General features: G+C 39.0%; 1 protein-coding gene across 8 annotated transcripts in view; it reads right to left on the bottom strand.

The window, feature by feature from the left end:
• The window catches only part of ppfia2 (PTPRF interacting protein alpha 2), a 183292-nt gene that overhangs the window by 152424 nt on the left and 6886 nt on the right, over positions 1–23982 (bottom strand). For 6 of the 8 annotated variants that reach the window (XM_063460522.1, XM_063460521.1, XM_063460525.1 and 3 more), the window contains exon 2: positions 18754–19012. In XM_063460522.1, coding sequence (XP_063316592.1) covers positions 18754–19002 — 249 coding nt within the window. In that variant the 5' untranslated portion in view covers positions 19003–19012. Of the gene's footprint in view, positions 1–18753; positions 19013–19107; positions 19181–23982 lie in introns of those variants that run through there. The other 2 variants (XM_063460520.1, XM_063460519.1) reach the window with 2 other exon arrangements.

The following is a 23982-nucleotide window of genomic DNA, read 5'->3' as shown; positions in this document are numbered from 1 at the left end:
TGTATTAAAATTCTTAAATGGTGCTGTAGGGATACAGTAATGTGCAAAAGTCTTGAGCCACCCGTTATTCTTTATATCTTGGGGGGGGGGATGGGAAATAGGTACAGTGATTTATTCAAACATGCAAAAAAAAAAAAAATGGAAGTAGAGTATTTAATTCAAAAAAACAGTCTGCACATTTCTAATGAGTTTAAAGTTGATGTTCTTTCTACGGTCTACTTCACAAAGCCTTTTTTGTGCTGGTGTTTGATCTCCAACAGGCGTTTAAGGAGTCTAGTAAAAATTTGAGGTGGGAATCACATGACACCCTATGATCCAATTCAAGTTTTATCCAATAAAATAAAATGATCTTACTTCAGTTATTTTTTTAGTTATTTATTTATTTTTGATGCAAAATGTTTTTACCCCACAGCTAGTAAAAATGTTCTTTTTAATACATATCAAAATGTATGTAGGACTCCTAAGCTAAGAATTCTGTTGTTGTTTCAGATATATCCATCTGTCTTTTTCAAATGATCCAATTCAGGGTTGTGAGGGTGCTGGTGCCTATCACAGCTGTCATTGTGTGAGAGGCAGAGTACACCCTGAGTAGGTCACCAGTCTCTATGTGTCAGAGACAAACAACCATTCCCACTCATATCCACACCTATTCCCAATTAAGAATCACTAGTTAACTTAACATTAACCTTCATTCATGGATGTAGTGGATGAGGTTATGCAGAGGTTTGGTCTCACAGAGGAGGCTACTAGGCATAAGGTGAGATGGAGGCAGATGATCCACTGTAGAAACCCCCAAAGGGAGCAGCAAAAAGAATAAGAAATAGCAGTTAACCTATCATGCATTTCTTTAGACTGTGGGAGGAAGCTGGAGTACCCATAGAGCACCCACGCGAGCAAAGAGAGAACACGCAACCTCCACACAGAAGGGCCCCAGCTGGCCGGTCTTGCTGTGAGGCAACAGTGCTCAAAGCACTATTTAAATGCAATTCACTGAATTTAATTAAAATGGCCTCAAGGTTAATTTTAACAGATTCTAGGTGTCTTTTCTGAGCTGCGATGATATTATCTACTCCAACTGTAAACACCACAAGCATCTGCTCCAGGAAAACATTTTCACTTCTAAAAAATAACCATAAAATATTCAGTCTCCTCTGACACTACAAGCAGTATGGCAGCCTAGCTTGAATCAAGCTGTGCCATCCAGTAATGATCCAATCCAATAATCACTGTGTTACTTGAGACTATAAAACTTAAAAGAAGCAATGATGTGTAAGCAACTTGGCTCTAACTTTACAGATTACCTTATCTACTTTTCTACTGTGCTGTGACTTCCTACAGGTGCCAGACTTCCTTTGACTAGGCAGGAAACATGCTGCAGTCAGGTGTAAATGATACGTGCAGACAGCAACAGTGACAGCCATAGTAAATCAGACACGACCGGACACACTTTCCAGGCGAGAAAAACTCTTTGAAATGCAATACGTCACATGGCTCCAGTGTTCTGGTATACTGCCGCGTAGCTGTCAGCTGGGAAACTGTTGCTTTTGTGATTTATTCAACATCCTGTATATTAGTGCAAAATGATACCTTGAGGAAGACGCCTTAGCTCTTTGATGTTGCAGAGGATGATGTCAGAATGCAATTTACAGATGTCTTAAAGACAATCACTTTTTCGTCTCACATGCACTGGGATATTTTCTGCTATCACACCAGAATAAAACATAATGGCAAACTGTCCAGAATTGAACAGTTACTGCATAAACATGGCAGTGTATACAATGCTTAATGTTCATATATTGTAAAGTCTGCCATGTTTATAGATGGGGCAGACCTTCAAAAGCATCTTAACCTACATTTAGTTTAAATACATAAAGCAGCACCAATGAAAAGCTGGGATACTTCAAATGATGTGATACTGCCTCAAAGCTGTAAAATATCAAGCCATGACTTAATTACGTCAAGCATCTATGGTTCACTGAATCCATAATGCCCTGCAGCACAGCCTAGACATGACTTGGCCATCACAATGCATTACCTAACAGAGGACATGTGATTAGGCGTGACATTATAAAGTGTGATGCTGTGATGCACGCTGTTGGCAGGGGGAGGCATATGGTTCAGCGGGACACCTGAGTCACATCAGTGGGCTGGATGTGGGTTCTCTGCAGGGAAGCGCTGGGAATGTCTGCCACAGAGAGAGGAGGGAGACAGAGTACGGTGATGAAAGCTTGGGACAATGCAGTTATGGAGAGGTACGGTGGATCAAATCCTTAGATAGTGGGAGCAAGTCACATTGAAAATTGTCACAATGTTTTCGTATTGAAATAAAGTCATAAATGTGTAATTTGTCGATGCTATAAAAAACTCTGCTGTTTAAGCTTATTTAGGTGAATGCATATGTGGCCTCAGAGGTAGCTGGGGGGCTAAATGGGACAGGCTTACTCAACCAGCTTGTTCTACTAACATGATAACACTGGCAGTATTAGATATCAAAATTAAACAAGTCATATCGCTCAATAATCCAGCACACCAGGATTTACTAAACACTGGAAGGTTAATATATAAGGTTCAATATGGCTTCTTTATACACAGTTTATACTCTTTTAAAAACACTATACCAAATCAGTTTCAAGTGTATTCGAAATCAGCTAATCTTGGTCTGGTGACATCTTGAAATGTATTATTATGTTTTATCGAACCAACAGTCCCCAAACTGAGGCGATTCAATTTAAATTACATGACATCATTAACAACATCACAGATTACATCATATACAACAAGAGGTGGCAGATTCAAGAGCAGCGAAAAGAAAAAAAACAAACCAAACCATCTGATGCTGGCTACAAGCACATCAGTCCCCATAGACTCATATGTGTTAAATGCAGTGGACTCCAACTTTATACTAGAAATAAACATGTTTACAGCCTGTATTAAAAAAAATGTCTTGGTCATGACAACTGTATGGGGGAGGGGGATTTTTATCAAACGTACTTAAGACTTACAAGGTGGTGCCAATTTGGTCACTCCCTGTTAGGCTTCACCTTTGCTAATTCAAGTCACTGAGCTATACTCTATCATTTTTATCATTTTTTCTGGTGCTTTTTTGGAGTATCTTTAATGCAATTACTATGTAGTGAATTATATCAGCCCAACTAAGAATTCTGCAGTCATTGTTTTGAGTGAATCTCTTGTTTAGGACTTTCACTCATTTTACTCAAATATGATTACCTACCCCCAAGAAAAAGTACATAAATAGTATTAAAAATAAATCAAAATAAAAGCATAATGAGAAAAAAAAGGTAAAGTTTTCCAAACAGAAAATCCAAAACTGTGAGTGACATCATAGTGGGGATGTCTTGTTGTGTCTGTGGCTTGTGTTACACTGGTCTGACCCACCTTATTGGTGTACTTGTAATATTAAAAAACAGCAGCTTTAGAAAAAAAAGAACAACATTAATAGTATTAGAAATAATCAGCTGTTCTTTCATAATGTTCACACACGCTTCTTTTTAGAGCTGTAATTTTTTATTAATCACACATTAGGTTTACACAGCTAGTCACAGCGCATTATAAGTGGGCACTGCGAGGCAGTGAAGCAAGTACATCATCATGGGATTGGCTCTCTTAGGACTACTTGAACGAGATTCTCAGTCAGTGCCAAGAGTCAGTGACATCATGATCTATTTCTGGCTGTCAAGTGGAACATTTTGAAGCTAAAAAGGTATCCATTAATGGGGACCAGCTGCATGGTCAGAAACACCAGCCTATACCAGTGACCCCACCGAAAAATCAAGTGCAGCTGCCAAATACCAGAAGAATCTAATTATTACACTTATTTTCTAACATGTCTTCAGGAAATTGTGGTAACTGCGACAGATGAATGAATACTGGTTCGATTCCTCCTCAGTCAGCCTACTCTGCAGTAATTAAAAAACTATATGTCAGGATGAAAGCAACTGATTTATACTTTTACCATCTGCAAATGACAAGTGTATATTTTTCAATGGTTGAGTCAAAATAAACAAATTTAGTGGCTTTTGGAGGGAGGATTACGTTTTCAGGTCGGCACAGCAAGTACTGGTCATAACCTCATTTCACTCTGCTCACTTAAGTGGCTCTCAAGGGACCAGTTCTCTAATTCATTCAGGCAGAACCTGTAAGAAGAACAAGTGTGTGTTCTGGGAGTGTGCATGTGCGTATGTAGAGTAAGATTTAAGTATTTCTGTATTCCTAGCTCCAGGATCTGAGTCATGCCCAAGTTCTCCCCACAGTGATGCAAACTCTATCGCAGATCCTCCTTTCTATTACACCTACACACAGAAAAAAGCTTCAACACGCACTTCTGCTCACCGGAGAAGATGACGTCAGAATGTTTGGAGTGCGTCTGCCCACGCACGTCTTTTCCTAAGTGCGAATGATTCACTTTTAAAGGTTTATGGGGATTTTTTTTTAAAGAAAAGAGATTATTCAATATATGTCACTATTTCAATATTTGTTTAAAACTGAAATGACAGCCACAGTTGACCTTTTTCTTTTAAAAGCCTAAGACATCTGCAGCGACTATATAATAAATTCAGTATTTCTTTTTGCTTTATACATTTATTTTTTATCATATCCATCCATCCATTCGGATCCGCTTATCCTTTTCAGGGTCGCGGGGGGTGCTGGAGCCTATCCCAGCTGTCATAGGGCGAGAGGCGGGGTACACCCTGGACAGGTCGCCAGTCTGTCGCAGGGCTAACACACAGGGACAGACAACCATTCGCACACACATTCACTCCCCCATTCACACCTATGGGCAATTTAGAGTTTGAATAATTACGCACACCGCACTTTGCAGTTATTTATTTCTAAAAAATGTCTGGAATCATGTATGATTTTCGTTCCACTTCTCACGTGTACATCACTTTGTATTGGTCTTTCACATGGAATTCCAATAAAGTTGATTCATGTTTGTGGCTGTAATGTGGCAAAATGTGGAAAAGTTCAAGGGGGCCGAATACTTTTGCAAGCCACTGTATATATAAGGAACCCCATTAGCTTCCACAATAGTGGTTTCTAGTCTTCCTGGGGCCCTCATGTATAATCTAGTAAAGTAGATGGAAAAAATGTTCACATGATTTGGCTCTTACATCCACAGTAATGTTTTACAGTTATAAAAATATGAGCATGCAAATATCAAGAACATTGAGGCTCAATACACAAGAATCAAAAACAGGTCACAACCTTGCCCTCTTACAATATTTACAATAATGAAAAACTGTGTCAATAGGCTTTTAAGTGTTTTTTAAATTAGGAATTGCATACAGCAGTTTTTCAAAAATTTGCTTTTGGCTCGAGGAATTACTAAATTGCAGTTTGTTAAAAATAATTGTGTATTTCATGTGGATACTGCAGCTGAGCAGAGAAAAAATGTGGTGTGTTTAACAGTATTGCTTTCTTTATAAATAAAAGTAAGCCATAGTATAATTTGGCTTGTACTAGAAGCCAAAAATGTTTTTTAAAAGTTTTTTCATTATGCATTTGATCCATCTTAACACTAATCTGGCTGCCTTATTCTGGACTAACTGAAGTCTGTTAAAGTCCGTCTTATTAGATGCTGACCAGATGATTGAACAAGTGCATTAATAACATCTTTCATGATTGAGGAAGTGATGTAGAAAGAGCATTTCCTAGCCATAGCTATTCCCTGTCCCATTTTCTTAATAACAGAGTCTATGTGCTGAGACCATGAAAGGTGGTACCACCAAGTAGTTTGATCTGGGTGACCTGTTCTTATATTGATCCAGCTATGGAAAGATTCAGTAGTGGAGTGTTGACCAAACGTTGTCTACTTCCAATTAACTAAGATTTAGATACATTTAGAATCATGTTATTTTTTGCTTATCCAGTCAAACACACTCAGCAAATTTTGTTGTAATATGCTGGTCTTTTCGGAGTTAGCTTAATAAAACATGGTGGAATCATCGGCATAAATTACAAGAAGAGATTTACCCGAGATAAATGGCAGATCGTTCGTGAAAACTGAATAGAGAAGTGGACCGTGGCTGCTGCGTTTGGACTAAACCACAGTTCACGTCACAGCCATCTGAGAAATAACTGTTATAATAAACCTTTTTGCCTTCTTTCAGATAAATGACTTTTCATCCAGAACAGAGCAACTGGTGAAAATCCATAACATTTCAGTTTATCAATCAAAAGGTCATGATTTATTAAATTGAATGCAGCACTACAATCCAAGAATACCACCCCAACCACTTTCCCATCATCTAGATCTTTATACCAGTTATCTGTCATATGAACGAACGAATGAACAGATGATATTCTGTTAAATAATGTAAAATTTGTTCATAAACAATTCTCTCTATAACTTTACTTAGAACAGGGAGGAAACTAATAGGTCTACTATTGACACCACTAAAAACAGCATTCTTATTTTTTGGAATTGGAATTATTTTCGTTTCTTTCCACTGTAATGGAAATAAGCTGCATGCCAAACATCGATTAAATACATGTCATATAGGAAGAAAACTTGGCAAACGTGGCTGCAGCTTTGAGCAGTTTACTGTCTATGTTATCAAAACCTGAGGATGTATCATCAGGAAGTGATATTAATAATCGCGCCACCATCTCAACATTCACTGCCTCAAACTTAAATTGGCATTGCTCAATATTCATAATAGCATCCTGTATAAGACAGAGTCATAGGGTATGCAGTTTGCATGCCATATTGTCATTAATATACAGAGCTACGCCCCCTCCAAATCTGTTTCTGTCTTTCCTATACAACTTATGACCATTCATTTGAAAGTCATTATTGTCAAAGGCAGAGTCTAAATGTGTGTGAAATGGCCAGCACACTTATACAGTTTGTTGACAGCAATCACTAAATTTCCTGAGCCTTATATTTAAGTAGAGCTGGGCGATATAAGATCTTTTCATATCACGATATGTTTTTTTCATTTCAGGCGATAACGATATATATCACGATATAAGCCAAATAACTATATTTGTAAGATTTAAATGTGCCGTTGCTCACAAGTAAAATGTGAAATAATCAGCAGCTTGTTTTGATTTAAATATTTATTTCCCATAATAAGTTCAACAGGGTAGATGTACTTAAGGAACATGAGACTTCAGTTTCAGATAAATAAAGGCAAATATTGCAAACTACACAAAAGGCAGCCGCTAAAGCGTTTAAGTTTCAAAATAGAACAAACAAAACAGACTACTAAATTGTCAATTCCACTTAGAAACAAAATATTAATTCTAAAAATAAATCTTAGTTTGTTTTACAGAAGAACAGACAAAATTGACTAACTTTTGTCAATATCAAATAAACTGAGAACTAAAGGGAAATTCTCAATCTCTCCTTGTTGTATAGCTTAGCTTTTCAAACAGTTTTAACAGTGACTTTAGTCTGACAAAAGCCGAATGACGAATTAGCGCTTTCAGTCAGAGATTGAGCATGCACCGGTTTATTGTATTTCCAGACTTGCTTTCGGCACAATTTACAGTGCACGCTACTCTGTTTTTTGTCAGACTTGAAATAGCCGAAATACCTTCACACTACGGCACTTCTATGGCCCTTCCGTTCGACAATCTCTCCGGCATTGGAACCATCATCTGTTTTTTCTTCGGTAACCTTCGCTCACGCTCTCGGTTGATTTTTTTCTAGTCGGCAAACTCATTTCCTCCATTACCTGGGCAGCCCGGCTGGCTGCTTTCCAGATAAATACACATGTGCGGCTTGGCACTTGTGCTGTACGTAACAAGTCACGTGACGTGACGCTGCGGCTGTGATTGGTTCGGCTCTGCCCTACCTAATTTGGATTGGCTGTTTTTTTTTTTTTGTTTTTTTTTTAAGAGGACAAGAGAGATGAGGCCTATCGCAATAGTTTAATTTTTCTATCGAGAAAAAGTTATTTCGCAATACATATCGTTATCGTTCTATCGCCCAGCTCTATATTTAAGGCTACAAATATTTACATGAGCTACTGAAAAATCTTTTCCGGAAAATCGGGGAATAAGTATATAGTTGGCCATTTACAAACTGATGAATCATAACAGCTAGAAATGACAAAATCACTGAAAGTCTAATTTTTAAATTCAGCGTTCTGGGACCTCGGTTTAACATTTAATTTAACATTTTCAGGACGGCAATATCATCTCTGCCTCTGGCCGTGGTAACAGTTCTTTTCTCTTGTTCCTGATGGATGAAAAATCTTCATTGATGTAAAGACTGGTACCTTTCAGCTTTCTGGCAGATAAAAGGATTAATTTCCTATCTTTAAATCTTTGTAATCTGATCACAATCTGTCTGGCTCGTCCATTCTCTCCTTGCATGGGCCGGTTCAATTTGAATGCTGTCACTGTCCAGGCCCAGCTTCTTCTTCAGCATGTGTTGGACTTTATTTTTTTTTACTTTGCTGTTGATGAATCTGATCTTTGTAAAACTCCCATTGCTGTTCCAGCATAGCATTTAGCATGCTAACACTGACATAGCTGTCATCCTCTAGCACCTTAGCGGCCTTCAGGGGTATATTTGTAAGGTTGTTTTGCCTCCCCTACCAGTGAAGATCTCTGTTTCAATTCCAAATTGTGACACCAAAATGTCCAATCTTAAAACACTAATTAAAATGTAACCCCCCCCCCCCTAAAAAAAAAAAAAAACCCCAAACACTAAATACAATGCTATGACGGACAAATATGTCAGTTGACGAACAATTCCTGTAGATACAATGCAAGATTTTAAGGACTGATATGATATGTGGAGAAACACTGAAAATGAATACTTTACAGCTTAGCAACACCAAATATTTTATTCTACAACTGGGTCTGTCATGGTTGAGTAATTACGTCCCTTCTCTAGACTCCTTTTAATAATTCTGCAGGCAGCCTGAAAGAGTGCTCCTGTGGTGTTCTCCCCTTTTTCACTAATAAGTGCATCTTTAGCTTACATCAAACAGTCAACACTGGAGATTTTATCACTGCCAAGGAACAAGCTATTTTGTAGGGTGCTGGAAGAATTTAACCTAAAAGCTCTTGGTCTAAGATGGTGAAAGATAACAGTAATATACATGTGGTCTCACCATACAGTGATAAAGAGCTAATCAAACATTTTTATTTCTTGACAAGTATAGGGACGCAACAACTTGTGTTTTTTTAAACCCTTTAAGGTCCACACCAAGAAAAAAGCAATGGAAAATTTTTTTGTTTGCATTTCTTATTGGCTTGGGTGAGTAATAACCACAATCAATATTTTTTTTTTAATAGATCCTGTAGTTTTTAAAATATTGATCTCTACCAAATGGTTGAGATGTCACTTAATGGTAAATGTATGAAATGCAAATACAAGTACAGTAGATAATACAGTTGAAAAAGAAAGGGACAAATTATAATTAAATTAATAATAAAAACTATCCAGGGCATTGGATACAGTTTATTTCTAATAGCATGCCAGTGACCATTGCTGGTTTTCATTCCATTAAAGGAAACTATTATATCAAACATCAAAATACATATTTTTTTAATCTGCAAATGTGAAAAATGTGAAACAGCACAAAATACTGACATTCAGGCCACTTCTGATTGAATGCTACTGTGCAAAATCATTTTTGTTTTTTAAAAAAATAAAATAAAAACAGTGCAAATCAAGCACATCTGCTTGTGGTTTTGGTTGTTGGGGTCTTAGGGTGTAGCATTTATTCTGTGGTCTTGGAGAGCTGAATCATGTGGTTGTCCAACTCTAGATGTTGGCTTGTTAACTTGGTTCAGACACAGCCAGGCAGAAACCTTTTGAGAGCCATCGGTTTCGGGTCCAGTAGGGCACAGTCCCTCTTGTAGACCAGGTATTCAAGTCAAGGATGTATCCCAACAGTGGAATATGCCATCTCCTTAACTTGTAACTTATAACTTGTCTTATACAAGTGTAATAGCATATCAGAAAATTTAATTCCTCCCATATGCTAATTATATACAGGGATGAGTGATGGGCATGGAATGGTGATCTTTGCATTGGACTCTTTGCTCCACCGTTTGACCGATGAAAGAAGCATGAACCCACAGGCATTGTTTAGGAGGTTGACACATTTCTTGTCAAACTATTTTATTGCAATCAGACCTTCATTAGAGCCTGTAATAACAGGCTCCATTGCCTTTCTTCATCAGGTCTTTGTCTGCCATCAGGGGAGCTCCACCGGTGCAGTTGGGTCATACAGTACCAATGCACCTGACACTCAAGGAGGTGTGCAAGTTCTGGACCAAGCTGAAACTTGTGAAGAGCTGAGGTTCTTTTATGGGACTGCATAGTGTTTTTTACCACTTCGGCCCCTAGAGGTAGCTTCTGTTCCTTTTCACTGAGGGGAACATTGAAGAATGTAGACCCCCCTTGATACAGCAGCAAGTCGTGGATGATGTCAGATGAACTTGCTTGGCAGAACAATTTAAAGCCCCACTCATGTGGTTTGTTGGCACTATACTGGTGGAGAGTGCCAGGCCTTGTGGCTTCACATGAAACCATGACCTCAAACACACTGTGGTTGAAGATGGATGGTATCATGAGTATCATGCCACAGGACCATGTGATTTTTAGCCATATAATTGTTTAGCGTCCATAGAGTACTTGTTAAACATGAAATTATAATTTTGCTGTCAAGTGACATACATCTGTTTAGTAAGTCCTCGAACACCATTATATATCAAAAAAATATTGTCCTACCTTAGTTTCATCAAAAACACTCAAAATATGTTGGATGGTTTTTTGTTTCTGACTTCCTGGTTGGGAGAGGGATAAGAAGAGCCAACCGTTTACATTCACAGTGCCTTCTGGTGGATTTTTTGGGATTACAGATGTAAACCAATTGGTAGAAAAGACTCAATAAGGTAGGTCAATTTCAGTGAAAGCCTCAGTTAGATATAGGGCCTGAAAATGTGCTCTACCAACTGGTTGAACAGAACGCTAAAGGGTTAAACTTTATTTTTTTATTTGGCCAAATCCAGAGTCCGATTTTTTAAAACTCTGGCCAGCTGATTACAAATTCCAATTCTATAACTGAGCGTACACACTTTTTTAACCAATTCATTTTACACAATTACAGAAAATGACATGGCTTTTACATTTTCTCCATTTCTACACTTGGGTAGAAGGTCTTCTACTGCCCTTAATAAAATTAACTGAGAGGTTTTTTTTTCATAAATCCAAACAAAAATGACCTGCAGTATATTCCACTATTCATTTCTAAGACTTTGGAACCAATTAAGTCTAATTTATTGCCAAAAGTATGATATAGTATAGAATATCTATCTTTTTAATGAACAAAAGCAAAATTATGTCTGGGGTGAGTGAGGCCAGTATAAGCAAGTAAGTAAAAGTAGAAACCAGCGCTGTGTGGCAACTCAAAAAGTTCATTTTGACTTTTAAAATTATAGCTAATCAGCCAACCAAAAAGGAACTTAACATGCAAGCAGCTGCTGTTTCCTTGTTCATCTGATCTACTGTTCCTGGAGCTCCATGACTTTACAGCACACTGGCACCACACTGCGCTGTTCATTAGAGAGATAATTACATCTGCAGGAGATCCTTCTGCACCGTCTTGTCACCTTGGTGTATCTGAGCAGAACCCCTAGTCTCACCTTACTTCCACTGTTTCCCCTGCCAAGCCACTAGACCAGAATCTAGTGCTTGGCATTGGCCCGAGCAGTGATGATTCATCCAGAGGGCTAGAACTGTCTACTTAATCACACCCTAACCTTTCAAGGGTATTGATCAACTCTCTGAACTCTGCTATTAGAAACAGTGTAAGGTGCATCACGCATGTGCCAAGGAGTTTAAAGGGGAAAAGAAGAGGAGAGGGAAAAAGAGGCTTTGGAGGTAAATTGCGCAGAAAAATGAGGAGGGCTTAGTTTTTCTGAAGACTGGAAAATACTAAGGACATCAATAAAGTAACGGCCACATTTTGCAGCATTATATAACTGTACATGCATATTTATGCTGTATATAATGTGGGTATTATAATATGTTCTGAAGTTGGTCAACTTAAGGAAGGCTGTTTCTGCTGGTAGATGCCTGTGTTGCCCACGCTTGCCTGTCTTCGCAGTCTCCTCCTCTCTTCCTGCCATGCATCATCTGCAGATCTACCCTGCAGGCAGCATGAACTGGGGCACAAACAATAACAGTAATCATGGAAAATCATGTGCTGCACTGGCGGTGGAGACCAGCTGACTGGCTGACTGCTGGAGCCAAGAGGGCCTCCCGTACATGCAAGGGAGACAGGGCGGGGGCGGACGTAGGGGAAGTCGTGAGCAGGAATAAAAATTGAAAGTAAAGGAGAGAAAGGTTCTCCCGCATCCACTCTCAAGCTTAGTCATCTTCATTTCAGCACTGATCTTTTCACACAGCTTCTCTGTCTCCCACCCTAATGCCTGACTCCCAACGCCTTCCCTCTTTATTCAACATTCACCCCCACGAAGTTCCACAGAGTGGTACGATCCATGATTACAAACAGTCATTTAGGAAAAATGGGTGAAGTTTTAATAGGGATGCTCTTGTGGTGACACACTATGTCATCCATGGATATAATTATATAGTACACAATATGACATTATCATATAATTCAGTATATAACATAATAAACACTAAGAAACACCAGAGATGTATTTAACCTTTAGATAAACACACAATAGCCTGAAATTACTGTCTGAAATCAAAGCATATTTTCACGCTCAGTCATTATTTTATACAAGGGATACAAGCAACACACTACATATTCTCCTGAAACCAGTATGTTAGCCATGAATGAGCAAGCCACCGATCAATAGACACCTACCCATACAATAATTTAGCCACGTCCTAGCTTTCATTTCAGATCAGCTGGTATCTAATTACTGTTTTGTTGGCCAGAAGCAGAATCAGCATCTGTTATCAGTTTGGAAAGTCCAAACAATGAGATTTAAACAACCGCGGTGTCTGATATCAAAAATTAAGATGTAATGTTTACACAATAAAAACACTGGCACCAAAATATATGAGAACCAAATGTAGCAAATATCGTTTTTATTGATGACTAGTGAACTGAATGAACTCAGCTTAGAGACTGTTTAGATTATATAAGAGTTGCTATTTTTGAGCCTAGAAAATAAACTCATTCCTAAAGACGCATAAATGGGGTACTGCTGTTTTAGCAGTACTTCATTTATCTCACTGCAAGCTATCCCTTAGCAATGGCAATAGTAAGGCAGGTCTCCCATTGCCAACACTAAAAGAGGCTGGTGAAGGACCCATTGGTGTTACATTAAAGTTCACTGGGGTGAGGAGCATTTTAAAACATGCAAGGTTACTATTGAAGAAACTTTTCTAACATTAACCACGTACATTTCAGTGTCTGAATTCAACCAGAGAGTGAAGTGCAAAAGTTTTTAAAAAAGAGAGAGACAAGCACACAACACAGATTTCCAAAAATGACATGAACCACAGTCTGTGACTTCTACAACATCCAGCCTCCCAACATGAGCTCTGTAGGCCCGTAAACCACGACCGTAATCTCTCCATGGCCAATAATACTGCTAATGGTCCGTCAAGGCACCTATGCCAAAGGACACTTCATGTGTAATGGTGAAACGCAGGTGGCTTGTAACAAAATGGCTTTATTTGATGGCACGGGATTAGAATGCACTGATCCTTAAGATATAGTCTCATCATACATTTCATTGGCATTAAAAAATATTGCATGTCTCTTCATATTTATGTCTTAAAACAGCATCACGTCATGTGATTTCTTTCACTTCCCTACATCTTAAAATCAGCAGGTTAGTTTATTCTTTCTTTTATTACCTTTGACTGTGAAAGAAATTTATTTACAATACTGCTTAGCTTTAAACATGATTTTTTTCTGTCTTCAGAATATCTCCGCGACTAGACATCTGTATAACTACAACTCAGATCTGCATTTGCAGAAATCTAGAGCCTGGTGCCATTGAGGAGGATTAGCAGGATTGGAAGCTGCTAGGAGAGCATTAGCAGCAGCAGCAGCAGCAGCAGCAACAGCAGACTTCATGAGACCATGTTTGGCAAAAGTAAATAAACAGCATGGGAAGAAGGCTTCCGCAGCCCCTCAGGGTCCTTCCAGTACAGTAACGCACAGCTGAGCGCTCCAGAGAAAGCTGCCTGTCTGCCAGTTTCCCTGCATGTGTCACAATACAGGCACTGTTGGGGGATGGAGAAGGCTCACATGTGGATGGTGTTACAGGCTTTGAGTTGTCTGAACACTTTTCTTTTAAACTGTTTATTCAGTATTGGTGTAGAATATTTCTGTTTCCAAGAGGCTCCAGATTCAACACAGAGCAATGCAAAATGTGGACCTATATGAGGCTTTTCACATGACAGCAGTGCTCCCCTTTTACCACAGAGGCTTATAGTTAGAGGCAAGAACAAAGTGCTTACTGCAAGCGGAGTAACACATCAACAGCAGGAAAGTAGCTGAGGTTAAACCCATTGCTTTATCTGTTGAAAATGATCTGCCATGCTTTAAAAGCATTCATACTTTAATTGTATGATGCAGAGATCAATGAGGATATGATATGAAATGTTTGTGTTTGTTCCAAATACTGTCACTTATTCAATAAATCGTCAAATGGACCGCTTCCCGTGGAGCTTCAGTCCAGTAAGTAAGGATGTTCTGAAACAACTATTAGACTGTTATTCTATTCAATTAGAATGCATTTATTCACCAAAGCAAGTGTAAGTATGGAAGCATGTGAGGAATTGGAGCATATTCACAACGAGAATCAACAGTCAGTTCAGTGGTTATTATAGGAGAATGACTTACGAGGTTTCTTTGGACTTATTGCAATGTTAAGAGTTCTCTTTTGTAATTAGAGCTTTGCAGTAGTTGATTAGACAGAATATTTTTCTTGGATTTTTCTTGTTTAGAACGGAAAAATAACGTTTTTTTAAGCATTTGCCTAAATAAGACACTTAGGGCAGAGTCCTCTTTGCAGAAAAAGCATGTCATGCAGCACTGAGTACATGACAAACAAATAATGGTTGTCTCTGTTATTTCACTGTGATATAACAAAATAGGCTGATGAAATCTAGAATGGACAGACAAGGGACAGTCGGCAGTAGGGGTGGGGAGGCATATCAGGGAAGGGCCAGGGGTACTGCCGAATTTTTATGCATGTAAGCGGGGATGTGTTGCTGGAAGCGTCAGGGACGGCAAATGTCACTCCGATGAGTCGAAAGTGTCGTGACGAGCAGCGGAGCCGTGACCTCGGATGGAGAGAGAGAGTTGAAAAACAGAGGAGAAGAGGGAGATGCAAGGCAAAGTGCAACACAACAATAAAAAAAAAGGCGGCAACAGCAGAAACAGAGAGAGAAGGAACAGAGGGAAAGAAGAACAAGAGGAAGCAAGTTTGTGGTGGGCCAACATCTAATCCTGCCAGCGCTCTGGGCTTCAATAACAGAGGAGTGATATCAGTAAAGACACATTCACAGCCTGCCTATTGCTTAAATGAGGCCACTTTTGCCCCCCCACCAAAAAAAACGGTTTCTCTTCTCATTCATCATCTCCTTAGCAATCACACACACAAAATGGAGAAAGACCTGGAAGCTATCTATTGCCCTCTTTTAAGAATCCTACTACATGGTTATCTGAGCATTGTTCTGCACTACCGGCCCCCAAAATGACATCTTTATTAAAGAAGTCCCATTATAAAAGAAGTGTCAGATGCAGTAAAATCATTTCAGTCTAATCGAGAGCAAAGACATCCTTAATAAAGGTGATGGCTGCTTCTTAGAAATAATCTCATTTTTATTGCTCAAAAAGCCAGAAGCTGCAAGCACAACTCTTATCAGCTGCATATTAAACAGAAGCACAACAGGGCACCTCTTTCCTTCACCAAATGCTTCTGTATAATTGCCAAGGTCTAACAAACCTCTTCGTGAACCATTACAGTAATGCTGATATCATGCAGCCCAATAAGACACCATCAACATAATTAATAGAATCGTTTGTGCCAGGACATTGCTAGGAAGATCCCAGTGATATTTGAATTAATCCAGATGCCAGGAAGAGCACCAGAACAGTATGTCAGCTCTGTCATTACACAGTGACAACCCATACATCATTGTAGCACTTTACTGCCGGCGGACATCAGCAAAACTGTCTGATAATTGAAATGTTATTTCACTTGGGCAACCTTGGATGGTTTCTCTGGAGAAAAGAATTGTGAGTATGTTTGGATGGAGAAGGAATATAAGACTGCCTAAAGACATGAATTCAAATATGGGACGAGAGGTAGGTTTGTTGCCTTTTGTTGTTATTCTATTTAGTGTGTGTAGGCTGTCCTAGAAGCTAAAAAAACAACAACCCAAAAACATCTATGAACGGAATTTGTTAGTGCCTAACTTTTGCTTTTTTTGTCTGTCTGGTTCTCTCAACTGTGTATTTTGTTCACCGTGTAACTTCTGAGGTGGATAAAAGCCCTGAGGCTAAAACACGAGCTGGAAGACCACATAACCCCAAGTTCAAACCTGCATTCTGAGATGAATTCAAGATCAAATATAGCAAAGGCCGACTCTGGTAAAAAGCAGGTTTTTACCCACTTGGGACACACGGTCCAGAGATCTGAATCAGAAAAGGTGAAAATGGGTTAATTTAAATTATTCTGAAGGCCAAGGGGCAAGAAGTAAAAAAAAAAAAAAAAGTCTGGCACCTCCTGTGAACAAAGTCCTCTTTACCGACAAACCCTCAGAGTCTCTTAGAAACAGAGTGGGAAAGGCATGTGACTAGAATTACTGACACAGTTTTAGCTAATCTCCACTTACTGCAGGAATCATTACATAAGGGCTTCTATGTATGCATTGCTCAAAGATCCTCAAAAATGTCTTTCGATGATTTCATTTCAAACAAGACAGGTTGCCATTCTCATCTAACCCACACAGGCAAATGTACACTGAATGTTCGGTTATGCCTGAAATTTTTAATTATCTCGAACATGCTGATGCAATCAAAGACATTTAGGTTGGGTAAACTCAGCACTGCAGATATCCGTAACCAGTGAGCATAAGAGCACAGTAGCACCCATTAATATGCAATTTGTTGTGCACTCTCAAGTACTTACAAAATTATCTACATGTAAAAGAAACTGGTGTTGTAATTGGAGCCTACTTGTAGTTACAGGAAGCAACAAATACACTAAATTCATTCTCTTAAAATTGATACGCTCTCTGTGTTGATTTCATTTAAAATTACAAATTTATTTGTGGTTGGTGAGAGTCACTAAACTGGAAAAATATATGGTACTCCAAGACACAGTACTAGTGCCTTGTTCATTTAAGCATAATGAAGCGCTGCTCTGCAAATTAAAAGATAATTATCTCGTCTGAATAATAAACAGTGCTGGGGAGGCATATATATATATTTTCTTTTTTTTTCTTTTTTTTTTACAATTTGTGAGGCAAATAAAAAGCAATACAGCCACACTCTACATTCATGTAAAAAAACAAATTTTCACAGTCCTGTAAAATCTAAGTATGCCCTTACTGATACCATAGGAATTAAGACAGTAAGTAGCAGCCAGGTGCTGCTAATCAAATGTACTTAATTAACTGATCATCAACAAGTTTGACTACTCAAAGTCCACATCGCAACCCAATGGAAATGTTGTGGCAGGACCTCAAAAGAGCTGTCCATAAATGGATGACAACAAACTTTAATAAAGTAAAGCAACACCGTTCAGAAGAGTGGGTGAAAATCCCTCCATAAACAATGTGAAACACTGAGAAAGCCATACAGAAAATGACGTTATGGGAGGATTGTTAAGTTATTGCAGCTGAAGGTGATTCTACAAGCTATTGAACTATGAGGTGTACTTAATTTTTCACACAACTGTATGCAACAGGTGCCCAACATGAAAAACGATAATAGTGGTTAATTTTTAGAGAGGGTGAAGTTCGATTTATGTCGGGAATGACTACGTATGTGCAAAATGTCTGATGAAATGACAAATGTTCGAAAGGCAGTATTGTCGTCAAGACTTGTTCCAAAACCAGTTTCAGCTGAAAAGTACTTCTTATTTGTATAATCCACTGGAAATGCATGTGTCAGCATGTTACCTCTATCAATCATAAGAGTTGGACGTTTGCACGCTTTTTTCTCTACACTGTTTACAAAGTCAGAGATAAGACATTGATTTGATGGTTAAAAAACAGCTTAGGCATACATTTAGATTAGCATCCACGCCTCTCGGTGACAATGAAGAAAACAAGAAAGAAAGAAAAAAGATGCAGGTAGGAGACTTTTGCCTTCTTGTAAAAGGGTCCGTTTTAACCCAAGTAATTGTTCATAAAACTAACCAAAGGTTTTGTATTTGACTTGCCTTACAATATTAAAGCCCAAGTCATTGGCAATCAGCCTTTTCTATTGTTTGGGAATTAGGTTGTGTTGTGAAGAGGACACTAAAACAATAAAACCAAAGAAAGTTTTAGAAAGTATAAAGTTTAGATGGACAATATTTTAATATTTTTATAGCAAATTTATGACAAAACACACATAAAATAAGTCAAAGATGACATCCCAGTGTCGTGGAAGTCACAACACATCCTTTGTAAGTACATCATTATTCCAGCTTCCTACTTTAATTGCATGTCAATCCTTCGTTCTTGTCATATCAGCACTATCAAAAAGTCAAGGATACAAAGATTCCACAATAATATTAAAAAACCTTTTGAAAACAGGGATTTAAGCTGCTTACCTGTGGCAGGGCGGAGCTGAGCTGCCGCTGCAGCGAGTCTCTGTCATAGATGACATCCTGTAGATGCTGCTGGGCCAGACCGAGGCTCTCCTGAGTTTCCCTCAATGTGTCCAACAGCCGGTCCCGTTCGTCCAGCATATTAACCATAAGCTGCTCAAAATGTGAGTCCGGGTCTGAGGCGCTGCTCTGAGAGCCGCGTTGGCTCAGAGCTGTGTCCTCGCTGATCGTGGGCATCACTTCACACATCATCTTTGCTCTGCTGAAGAGACGAAAAACCAGAAATTAGACAATAGGCAATTTACACTCTCAATTTTCCAGTTAAGTTTTTTTTTTTTTTTTACATATAATACATACACAAACTGTCACCCATATTACAATACAGTTGCTGAACAACTTCAAATAAGAGGCAGCATACTCCCTTTTGGACCCATACATATCTAATAATAACATTTTAGTTAAAAAAGAAAAGAAAAGAAAGAAGACATAATAACAGTGGGTTTGTGCATGGATGAGAACCAAATTCTAATTCATAGGAATGATGAGTATTTGTATAGAGCAGGGTATATAGGAAAGCAAACATGTCTGTCCATGTCTTCTGTTTTGTACCCATGCCTCTGTGTAAATATCCACACACTTCTGTTTGTATGGCTGCGTGCATGTGACTGGGCCTGACACAGTTGGAGCTTGGCTCAGCGTCACCCCGGCGTTTCAAAGCTGCAGACACGTCTTGGGATGCTGGGCGTTCTGCCCTAGATTTCACGCTTGTGCTGTTTAATGGGCCAGCCCAGATCGAGTTGCATAATACACCATATCTATGCTATAGTGGATATGTGAAGCAATATTCCAGCTCCCCTCAGGGTTTTTAGAAAGCTTCAGGAATCATTCTAACGGATGTCCAGGTCGGTTCATAAGCTAAAGTTATGTTTGCATCACTGCAGGTAAGTAAGAAAAGAAGAAATGAGCCACGGGAATTCACTGTATTTTTGTTGCTCAGAGCCACACAGATTAGAAAGGCCCGTTCAACACAGACCATGAAAGAAAATTATAAGTTTGAATAAGTTCATTGCTCACTTCTCATGACTTTCTACAATTTTAATCCTATAGAGTGGAAAGAGTCATTTTTTGCCTTGAGGTTAACAAGGTTGGAAGTGAGCTTAAAAAGATTAAGTTAGCTACAAGAGGTTGGGAAAAGGCCTATACCTTCTTACAGCAATATAACTGTTTTACATAAATATATTTTATTGTTATAAACAAGCCATGTACTTCTGATAATAACCTGGGTTTTGTTCAGCTACACAGTAGAAAGGCTAACATCTTACATTCAAAGTCCCTAAAACCAGCTGTTTGCTAGGTTAGCAAACAGCTAGCTACTCATTAAACAACAACTCTACATATTTTTAAGCTAGTATTAAGCTAGCAATTTTCTGCATGTCAAATCTTGTCCTATTGTACTTATACCCATTATTCTTAGCACATATGTGCACTACAGGTGCCCATGGTATGATCGTATTCAACAAAATTGTGTAGAACGTCACATTTCTCAGTCTTACTGGTCACCATCTTGCCTATACTGGAAAACATGCTAGTGGCAGATGTTTTTCAGGTGTTACATGGTTTTTGGTGTTTATGCATGTTAAATTCTTGTCTTAACTGTAAAAGTGTGTAGTATGAGTAGTCAAAAGCTCAACAAGTGCAACTGTTCATAAAAAAATATAGCAACTACAATGACAATTACGGTCAAACATTATATGGTGACAATATCGGTATCAGCTGCATTTATAAAGATGAAATTAACAGGCTATCAGTCTAATTTGGCCCAGTTGTTTTTCAACCATGTCCCATAGTCTTTAAAGATGTCCTTAGCCTGTGCAATGCTCAGGAAGCAACATGCAAAATACCTATAAATTAATGAGAATTCTGGCTCCAGTGGTAGACCATACTTTCTCATTGTCTGGTCCTAGACTTGGTTTATTTAGTGAGAAAACAATATCCTATTGCCCAGACTTGGTCCCCTCTGGGTGGGTTACAATGCCAGGTCTGTGTCTCAGCATGTTCTGGCAGTAAGATGGGGTCTCCCATATCTTCTCCAGGCATCCGTCCAGGCTCCCACCAGTTCACTATTCAGCCACCATCCGCGGCCATTTAGACCAGAGAGCCGAAGCCTGCATGCTGCTTGGCTGGACACACTGCACATGCCACCCATTGCTTGGGAGAGCAGGCCGGCTGGCGGACAGACTGAGGACAAACGGCGGTGCATTTTAAGTAGAAGGTAATTCAACTGACTATGACTCAATACATGTTAGTGCAAAAACAAAGCATACAATTGGCTATTAGAGTCTCAAATACCAAGTGATTCTTCCATGGTCAAAATGTTTCAAACCTTGCTCCTAACTCTCAGGTTTACTCAAATTTTACGTTTTTGGTGTTAATCTTCTAGGCTCGACCACATTTGTCTCGTCAAAGCAGCAACAAACAAGCACATTTTGCTGTTTGATGGCGCTTTATTTCTCCTTTAAGCTGTGTAGAAAGCAAATTGTGCTGAGGATGTTTTTTCTGCTTCACGGCACATACAATCCCCTTTTGTCCTGTTCCTGCACCTTATGCTTTGATCTCACCGTGACTGCCCCTTAAATTATTTCACTGTCTATGAAAAATCAATAGATATGGAGAGAAAATGCACTGTCTGATCTGCTTTCCCCTGCGCTCTCAGTCATAAAAAGCAACCTTTAAAAACACTGAACCATATCATTCAGTACAACACTTATCTGGATAATTATTCCATTCAAAAGCCATTAGATCAGTCTCTAGTTTTACTCAAGAAAAAGACCAAAAAGTACAGCATATTCTGTTGACAATGACTTATGGATAAAGTTTTCCCAAAATGTGTTTTTTTTTTGTGGGTAAATGCTCCTCTGCTGCTCAGTATTTGCTGTTATTGGAAGGCATGTTTGTGCAGCAAGTTATTAGTTCTCTCTCTAGTGTGAAGCAGTAGCAGTGACAGGTAAGAGTTAGTGTACTCCCCTTGAATAGATAATCACCCACAGTGGGCTGTGTGAAGAATGTCCGGACTGAGAGCTCTTATTGCCAGCTGGGATGCACATGTTGTCTAGATTGCACTCATTAGCAGTGACAGTACTATTTCCTGACAACTGAAAAGCCAATTTGACCACTATTAAAACAGCTATTTGGTCTACAGATAATTCTTAAAGCCTGACAGAAAGGCTACTGATAGTTTTTCTATGCTCATTTCCACTGCAATGAAACATCACAGCACATTATGTTAATGTGTACCAGGAAAGCTCCCACAAATTCCTTTAGCATGTCTGGCTATGCCTTGTCATGAACGCTTGTCATAATGAATATGTAAGATTTTATCTGCCAGAATGATACTTATGAAGAGAAACTGACATTTTTAGCAATTGAGTGAAAGTGTTGTAAGAACCAGATGACATTTAAGTGACTAAATTTAGTGCAGCTGGTTAAAGATGATTAAATGTGAGGGTAAAAGTGTGCAGAAATCATTGATGGGAGGGAACAGGAACACGCTCAATTGAACTCATTGTGGGCTACAGTTGAAATAAGAATACACAGACAGACATGCAGGGATCATTGGGCTTTTCTCTACACGCCATATGCCAATCAATGAATTATTCAGGGGGGTAGGAGTGAGGTTTTCTTCTCAATCAGTGCAACAAATCCAAAGCCCCTTCTCTGCCTATTGGCATTCAAGCTCATTCCTGGCGCTAGATGGGAGGAAATTACTGAGCAAACTTGCATCTACAAGACATTGCAATGCTAAAAACGATGAAAATCATGGAAAACTTGGGAAAAATTAAGCCTTCTTAGTTCCTTTCGGCAGGTGAGTATCCATAAAACATTCATAATTATCAGTGTCACTACAGGAGGGGCTGTGTGTTGTACATCACACTGGTGGAGGACCATGTATAATTTCTTCAGCCTGGAGAAGGGCTGTAGTCTCAGTGTCTGCTGTTCGATTGCTTGGTCGATATGCTCACTACAACCCTATAGATCAAGCCTTCCAGGACTGATCAATAATTCCCGACAGCGGAAGCAACAGACTACCTGTGAAAAATGGGGTGTGCTGATAGCATCCCATTTTTCACAGTTTGGACTAGGTCTAACTTTTTTTTTCTGAACCTTTACTCAGAATCAACCTCAAACTGGCTTACACGGAGAAGCTGTTGGTGTGGCTGCAGTTTGTTAAAACAGATGGCCAGAAAAGTCAAGTGCAAAAACAGCTCATCAACTAACAATGCATATCAGCTGAAAAACAGTAACTTATTTGCAAGTTTCAAGAACTTCTGCGTTTAAGGTGTGAGACTAAGTTCAACATCGAGCCAAAGTTGCTGAACCTAGCAGACGGTACACCTACACAAAGCTGGATATGTACCCTCCTTGTCCATCAAATTCTTGACTACAGCTTGAGACCAAGTTTTACATCCCATAATAGACTTTTTGTCATAACCATAATCTTTTTTGATGTTTTGAGGGAGACTTGCCTTGGAAGCCTTCACTGGTTGTGCACAGAAAAGTAAGCTGGACAGAGAAGTCAAGATCCTGCCATCTTCTCACTTCTTCACCTGGAATCGCTGTCTGTTGTGTTTGTCAGATGTCTGTTTCAGAAATTGTTGGATGCAACACCTCCAAAGTGTAGAGAATGTGGGCTCACTGGGACATCGGCTGGCACTTTATTTGAAGCATACTGCCAATGACAGCTAAATGATACCACTGCAAAGCACAATACTGCAGAAAGATTTTTCTTAAAAGCCATTTTAAGTAAAAAAGATTTAAAAAATTGCTTTTTGGAATTGCCCATTATATGCTTGTCCAACAATAGGCGTGATTGCTGTTGAATGACCTTAGACCTTGTTTTATTTACTCTGACATACTGATTCCTAATCTAAACTATTGCAGTTCACCCTCCGGCACATCTACAAAGACCCATAATAAAAATGGACAAGCAGGGGAAAAAAAACAAAGTTAAGCCACAAGATTATTCCCTTGAGTAAGAATCAAGCAGGCAGTGAATTACTGTATCTATATGGGACAGATGTAAAAATTTGACACTTATGTAGAATCACTCCATTTTGGCAGAAGCAAATCAGCAAACGGCAGCTAATTTCCTGAATGTCTTCAGTTAATCTCATTAATGGGAACAATTGTGTGAGTAGATAAGGCGCAGCACACAAAACAGCAGTGTGTTCCTGG

Source organism: Pelmatolapia mariae, linkage group LG17, assembly GCF_036321145.2.
Source record: "Pelmatolapia mariae isolate MD_Pm_ZW linkage group LG17, Pm_UMD_F_2, whole genome shotgun sequence".
NCBI lineage: Eukaryota > Metazoa > Chordata > Actinopteri > Cichliformes > Cichlidae > Pelmatolapia > Pelmatolapia mariae.
Note: the sequence above shows the minus strand (reverse complement) of the source record. Positions and strands in the feature narration are given on the sequence as shown.